Source organism: Oryza glaberrima, chromosome 7 (genome assembly GCF_000147395.1).
Source record: "Oryza glaberrima chromosome 7, OglaRS2, whole genome shotgun sequence".
NCBI lineage: Eukaryota > Viridiplantae > Streptophyta > Magnoliopsida > Poales > Poaceae > Oryza > Oryza glaberrima.
Window position 1 is genome coordinate 6,074,226 of NC_068332.1, and position 8,073 is coordinate 6,082,298.

General features: G+C 39.7%; 1 protein-coding gene across 1 annotated transcript; it reads left to right on the plus strand.

The window, feature by feature from the left end:
* Positions 1–297: 297 nt before the first annotated feature.
* Positions 298–1,987, plus strand: LOC127780547 (adenylate isopentenyltransferase 3, chloroplastic). The gene has a single exon (XM_052307466.1). The coding sequence runs from the start codon at positions 398–400 to the stop codon at positions 1,439–1,441; it is 1,044 nt and encodes a 347-aa protein (XP_052163426.1). The 5' UTR covers positions 298–397; the 3' UTR covers positions 1,442–1,987.
* Positions 1,988–8,073: the final 6,086 nt, after the last annotated feature.

Here is an 8,073-nt window from a genome sequence, read left to right on the forward strand (position 1 = left end):
CTCCAAATTTTAAGAGTTAGTACATGTAAAATTTAGAAATAAACTAGTAGCTAAAAGCAGCAGAGCTTCGATCTCTCAAGATTCTCATAAGTTGTTTCTTAGAATCTATAATTCCCCAAATATAGCATATATGTTTTTAGTAGATGGCTAAACTTATACTTTATGCCTCAAATTAAAACTCGTTAATTCTGTTGAGTATCTTTGTTGTTTGTTCTCCACTTGGTTTTGGTTAGCTAACTCCATATAAATACACATCCAAACACACCCACAAGACAGCAACCAACTCCAAGCTTGCTAACTAACAAAGCATCTTGAATTCCTCTTGACCAAGTAGTTAAGTAGCTAAGCTAATTAGTGGTCTAACTTTGAACACAACACAACAAAACACACACACATCATGGCCACGTCACTATCCTTGGCGCCCAAACCCGCCGCCGTCGCCGTCGCCGCCGCCGCCATCCCGAGGCTTGTTCCGCCGCCGTCTATCGACATGTCGGCGCTGTCGCCGCCGCCGCCGCTCGTCAGCGTCAGCAGGAGCATGGTAGCGAAGCACAAGGCCGTGGTTGTGATGGGCGCGACGGGGACGGGGAAGACGCGGCTCGCCGTCGACCTCGCGCTCCAGTTCGGCGGCGAGGTGATCAACGCCGACAAGCTGCAGCTGCACCGGGGGCTCGACGTGGCCACCAACAAGGCCACCGCCGACGAGCGCGCCGGCGTGCCGCACCACCTGATCGGGGTGGCGCACCCGGACGAGGAGTTCACGGCCGCGGACTTCCGCCGCGCCGCGTCGCGCGCCGCCGCCGCGGTCGCCGCGCGCGGCGCTCTGCCCATCATCGCCGGCGGCTCCAACTCCTACATCGAGGAGCTCGTCGACGGCGACCGCCGCGCGTTCCGCGATCGGTACGACTGCTGCTTCCTGTGGGTGGACGTGCAGCTCCCCGTGCTCCACGGCTTCGTCGGCCGCCGCGTCGACGACATGTGCGGCCGCGGGATGGTCGCCGAGATCGAGGCGGCGTTCGACCCGGACCGCACCGACTACTCTCGCGGCGTCTGGCGCGCCATCGGCGTGCCGGAGCTCGACGCGTACCTCCGCTCGTGCGCCGCCGCCGGCGGCGAGGAGGAACGCGCGCGGCTGCTGGCCAATGCCATCGAGGACATCAAGGCGAACACCCGCCGGCTGTCGTGCCGGCAGCGCGCCAAGATCGTGAGGCTAGACCGCCTATGGCGAATCCGCCGCGTGGACGCCACGGAGGCGTTCCGGCGGCGCGGCGGCGCCGCCAACGAGGCGTGGGAGCGGCACGTCGCCGCGCCGAGCATTGACACCGTGCGATCCTTCCTCCACGGCGAATTCACCACCGCCGACGAAACTACGGCGGCGCCGGTGCCGCCACCGCCGTTGCTCCCCATGTTTGCTCTCGCCGCGGCGGGCGCCGGCGTCTAAGCTCAGCTCAGCTCGAAACGACAGTAAAAATTTTAAAAAACTTGCAGAGATGGATGAGGAGCTTAATAAGTGTGAAGTGAAGGTAATTAAGAAGAAATTAACCACTGTTTGATGTAATGACATTGATATTGACCAGGCCAAAAAAGGGAGAGAAAAAGAGCAGCAGATGTGGAGGAGTGTACCATATGTGGACTGAGAGTGACCCTTCCGATTAGGGATGGACATTGGTCGATCCACGAGAACTTCTTCATCCACTCTGATTCAGCTAAATGAACTAATTTGTACGATTGGAGTTTTGAAAATAAATTTAGTTCATGTAGCTAAACTAGGGTGGTTAAGGAGTATTCGTGGGTCAGCCCACTCTAACCCCTAGCTACTTTGGATCACAGGATTTTATGGCGGTATTTTCACTTTACAAATTAGTATGAGATCTTTATAAGGTTGTTGTGCATTGCATATGTAAATGCGATGGTCTAGTAGGGTATGAATGTCGGGCCTCTGTATGATTCTGTTGAGAGTGATTAATATTAGTTTTTCTTTGTTATTTATTTGAACTACAATAAAAAAATACGGTTGTGTGATTGAGCTAGTGTTACCCAACCTTCACCTTAATTCTGCTTATTCTGTATTGTTTATTCATCTTACTTGGAAATATTAATTTGTGAGTGAGATGATCTGATGATGAATGTAATAATTATTTGAGGTGATTGAGTATTGATCTTGTTATCTATATATTGTGTTTTGTATTATCAGATTATACAACTAGCTAGTTTTTTTCAATTGATCGAGATATATAACTCCTATAGCTAGTTGACCTATATGGGAAGCTAGGCTAGCTAGCTTGTCTGTATTGCTAACATAAATGTGAATACATGATAATTACATGTTGATTGAAATAACTCTCAGATAAAGAAATTAATTAAATAAGCTAGTAGTGCACATGATTTTGATAATGAAGGCAAATTTGGCTAATGTGCACTGCGCTGGTTGATATTTTCTGATAGTAATCAAGAATATATTGGTGCTAGTGGGCACCATGAATTTGTGCCAGTTGCTAACACAAATGGATCGAGGCCAGCTAACAAGAATATATAAAACACCTGAGCTTCAACCTTAGTAGCATGCATGCAGTTGATTTAATTATCATCATTGTAATATCTTGTAATATGACCTTTTCAACTTAATCATGAAAAAAAATTCCTCCAAGAAACTAGTAAGTGACATCGTTGCACATCTGGAGAAGTCCATCGATCAACTTGAAGTGCATTCACAGTTGCACAAGCTAAATCTGAATTATGGTTCCTAGGCTAATATATAATTCGAAAATACCTTCTTTGAAAAAAAACTAACACAACTTTTGGTAAATATGAAAATGCATAGCATGGTATTAAAATTTTCAGAATATTCAATATTAAATTTATACCACTTCTTAACCAATTTAATTAGTTCTGCTGGTTTCATGAATATTTTTAGGCATATTCTGAGTGGATAAAAATATTAAAATCTAGGCAGTGATATAAAATAATTTATCAATAATATCGTTCATTAAATTAATAATTTTGCAGTGTGGAAGAAGGTGATGCTGTAATGCATGAGGAAAAATGGGTCCCCCTATCCTCCGGTAAGAAAATTCCTTAAGATAAAGCATCATATATAAATATGTTGATTTAGAAAATATAATAATTTTAAATTGTAGCCAATTATATACACATATCCGATACAAATTCTAACAATAATTATTAGGTTGGTAAAATGAATTCATCAGACATATATTAGCCGTCGGACATATGTTGTGGTTAGTTTATGTTTCAGTAAGCTTTTAAACAAAATAGGCGAATTCTAAGAGATTGCATGAAAACCACCTTTTTGAAACAAAGTAAAGCCTATAAACCACCTTAGCCCGATCGACATGTTCTAATGAATGAGCTATGGCTACAAATATATAACTGTTCTATTAGGAACCATATTCTGGAAATATATTAATAAATTAAGTTCCCTCTTTTACCTAGCTAGCATGGAATCACATCTAATAGTTATTCCCTTAAATTAAAGTAAGCAGGAGAGAAGATAAATGGAGAATCATAATTCAGAAGTTCTCGTGTTACACGTACAAGATCTTAGTCCCAAAAACTTTTGGTATTAATTTCTCCAATGATTAAAGGGAAAAAAATATTTTTCCATGGGGGTCTAGAATGCATAACCACTTGAGATATAAAAAAACATTGACATTTAGTGAGAAAGAGATCGATGCAAAGCTTTGACCATCCATTATTTCTTCCAAATCTTTCTGTTCTTTCCAGGGGATGGTCCTAATTCATTTGCGCACCAGCTAGAAACGAATCACCAATATTATATAGAAAATTAGTTCAAATATAGTGGCTACTTTTGTTGTGCTCAACTGCTTTTGCAATATAATACCATATAAGTTTAGCAGTTAGGTACTTAAGGGCAAAAGATCTATTTACAACTTATTTGCTTTTAGCAGATAACTCACAAAATTTGTCAATTGGCAAGCATATATAGCTAGACTTCCTTTCTATATATAAGTTACAACCACTTGGGCTGTTTTCTCCAGGATTACAACAGTTACACACACTTTAAGATTGAATGGAGCATCAGCTGAAAATAACTGCAAATGGTAAGGTCTCTTGTGTCATATATTAACAGTTCTTACAAAGAGTCTGTTTAAATTTATTTATCGTTTTAGCTTTGTAGCAATCACTTGTTCTCCATAATTCAACTAACTATATATTAAAATTGTGGTCCATATATAGCAGTAATTTATAGAGTAAATTTCACAAAACTATAGGTATTTGCACAATCCATCATAAAACTACAGATTTAAGAACATGTCTCCAGGGCCGTCTCCAGAAATCTGGGGTCCAGAATGAAATGTAAATGGGGCCCTTAAATTGTGAAAATTTCATGTATAAATAAGCACATATTTTGTGTCAACTATATAATTTTAATGTGTTTTTACAATATTTAAAATACATCACATAAATATTAATACTAAAAGAGAGTAAAGGTAGTACTGACCTCATATTCTATTAAAAAGCATCACCCGTCTAGTGTTTTTTGAAATGAAATCATTAATTATATCATCATAATTAAGATAATTATCCAAGGCATCATTTTCAACACCCAAATCATACTTATTATTTCTAGAAGACATGCCGATGAGAGGAAATAAATGTCTTCCTGTTTTATAAACAAAAGAAAAGACAATCACATTACTTTGGTCCAATAATCAATCTAATCGGCCATTCAAAACACTGTGATTTAATTTGAATGTAAATGCATACGGATATATATCTATCCCAGTCAATGAACAGTTGCAACGAGGAGAATATATAAACGTAGTTGAATGGATTGATAGGCCCGTAGATGCAGCTAGCTATGCAACTAGAGAAAGCACACGACTTCAGAAAAGAAAAGAAAATGCTATGAGTAGAAATGGCCTTGTGAATGATGATTCGAGCCTTTGAGGAGATTGGATTGAGGATTCAAGGATGAGGAAATGAGGATGGCGACTCGACGAGGAGGGAGAGCCACAGAGGCCGCACAGCCAGCCCCCAGAAGGTAGCCGCTAGGGCTCGAGCTGCTCAGTGCTCGCCTCGCCGCCACTCGTCGCTGCGGCCATGGGGCATGCTTGGCGGACAGTGGATCGATGGTGTTGCCTGCGATACCCACACGTTGCTCGATCATTTGTCTGCTGAGTGCCTACGTCTCACCGCCTCAGCAGTCGCGACTTGCAACCTCACATCGTTGTCTCAATTGTCGACCTCGCAGGCGCATCAGCATCAGTTGGAAATTGGACTCACGAGTCACGACGGCTCAACACACGCTAGCGGCAAGGGAAATGACACCTTTGACCTTCTGTCCCTTTGCTCCTCTCTCACTTTGTAGGAGGCCAGGCATGCATGTGGCCAACACCGAGGTCGAGGCCACAAAAAATCGAGGGCCCTGTGCAGCCGCCACGTTTACTCATGGCCATCGACAACCCTGCTTGTCTCACAAAACTACATATTTAGTATCTATGTTATTCCAAAACTAGCTTTACCTGTTTGATGCACCAACAGCTGATGTGTGGGACCTACCTGTAGACATAGGAGGCTTGAAGATGCGCAATTGTTGATTGCCACACTAGAACTTCTTTGAATGAAAAAGCTGGTTTTAGAGGTAGAAATATGAAGGAATACATGCATACATAGTACGATTGGAAGGTTTCCATGGAGGAACTGAAGAAAAAAGAATTAAAAAGAAGGGTTCCATGCATAATTTGGGATTTTTGATGTGGCAATCAACAATGATGCATGTTGAAACTTCTTGGACTGCAGTGGTCACACATGTCAGGTGACCGTGAATCTAACGGGTAAAGTTAAAACTTGCAGTAGTTTTGTGATAATGAATATACTAAATCAATAGTTTTGTAACTCTATAGTTTTGTAACTGTAGTTCTATGATATATTTTGTAGAGTGCATGTGGTTTTGTAAAATTAATTTACTCTAATTTATATATGCATTAAAATTTACTCTAATTATATTAACATATGCATGGCTGGAGCATGGAGAAAGGGTCAAAGGAAATTTCCTTGTATACAATAAATTATTATTGTTAGTTACTGATGATAACACTATCACTTGTCCCTTCTTTTAATTTTGGCTTTGTTTATCATAAAAATGCACATCTAAGCTGAGGCTGGTAATCATTAGGCTACTCTTTTTCAGATATGATTATAGAGGTTTTATATATGACATCTCTATAGGCTAATTAATAGGGTTGTAGCTAACCTAGCTAGCCTTAAAGCCATTAAGGTAGTTAGTTACAAGCGTGCACTTGCTAAAACCCAAAAATATTTCCAAGTTGGTAATTTGTTAATCATTCTTTAACATGAGTTGCATGCATCATTGTGTTTGTACTTGCTACACGAGAAAAAGCTGGTCTTGAAAGCGATCGGGAAGCTACAGGCCGGCCGCAAGCATGTACTAATTAAATCCCTACTCCATTAGAAGATCATTTTCTAAAGCAAAGCTCCAACACTTCTTGTCTCTAGAGGCTCCATCCATCGATCCAAGTAGTTTCATCTTCCTGTTGTAAGGTTTCATATAGCACTTTTAAATAATACGGAAGATGCACAAACATATCGCTATGCGCACGCACACATCCACGAGTGCATCCTATATATATCTTAGCATGCACTTAAAAAATTTAATATAAACCAATGACAAACCCATAGTTAATAATACTTTTTTTTTGGAAACACGGGCCACATATGTAATATTTATAAACAGCAAGATTTAAATATTATATTTACATTTACGATTACACGAGTATACCACTAATTCCTCCTCTCTCGTGTGTAAGCTTACTACTATACTACACTAGGACACTAGGAGATACTACCTCCGTCCCAGAAAGACCGCAGTTTTGCACCGTTTTTGTCCAACGTTTGACTGTCCGTTTTATTTGAAATTTTTTTATCATTAGTATTTTTCTTGTTATTAGATGATAAAACATAAATAGTACTTTATATGCGACTAACTTTTTAAAATTTGTTTATAAATTTTTCAAATAAAACGGACGGTCAAACGTTGGACGCGGAAACGTACAACTGCACTTAAAATGGGATGGATGTAGTACTACATAATCCTGAACTGTTAAAAATTAGTTACCAACACTACGTACGTGATATGAAGTTATCTTGAGCCAAATCTCAATTGCTTTTATAGGGGCTGTTATATAAAGATCTAAGTGATGTCAAATTAATGGTTCTCATCAAACCATTAGAGATTAGTTGGTTATTATGTAAGTAGTACGTAGTGTGCTAATTAACAACAGGATGCAAAACCAAACATGCCACTTCAACTAGATAAACAAGATCAGATGGTTAGCTCATGCATGAGGATCGATGTTAAGCTCAGCAGATGATTAATATTGTAGTTCAACCGTCATACATATTTGGTCTAGCAAAAATTTCTAAGTTCTTTTGGAAGGACAAATTTATTTGGTCCTGTTTTGGAGTAGAGGAATTACTCCGAACGATTTTTTTTTTACAAGAATCTTTCAGTTCATTTTTCATGGAAATCAGGAAAAGTCCCAGTCTTCCAAATGGTACATTGAAATTTTGATTCCTTATAAAGGACTAATTTGCAACTCCTTCATAAATATAATGGAAGTAAAGAAATGAGAGTAAGTTATTAATATCTATGCGATGTTCATGCCTACTGTGCTATTAGAGTCTCACCATTTACGGGCATGAGAAATACTCCCTCCGTTTCAAAATGTTTGACACCGTTGACTTTTTAACACATGTTTGACCGTTCGTCTTATTAAAAAAATTTATGAAATATGTAAAACTATATGTGTACATGAAAATATATTTAACAATAAATCAAATGATATAAAAAGAATAAATAATTAATTAAATTTTTTGAATAAGACGAATGGTCAAACACGTACTAAAAAGTCAACGGTGTAAAACATTTTGAAATGGAGGGAGTATATTTCACTACTTTGAAGGATTTATTTATAGTCAGGGCCTCGGAGCGAAGATTTGTTAAGACAAAAGGAAGTTATGGCCACCTCCAGCTTTACCAGAATTACAATAAATTTTTTTAAATTTTACCAC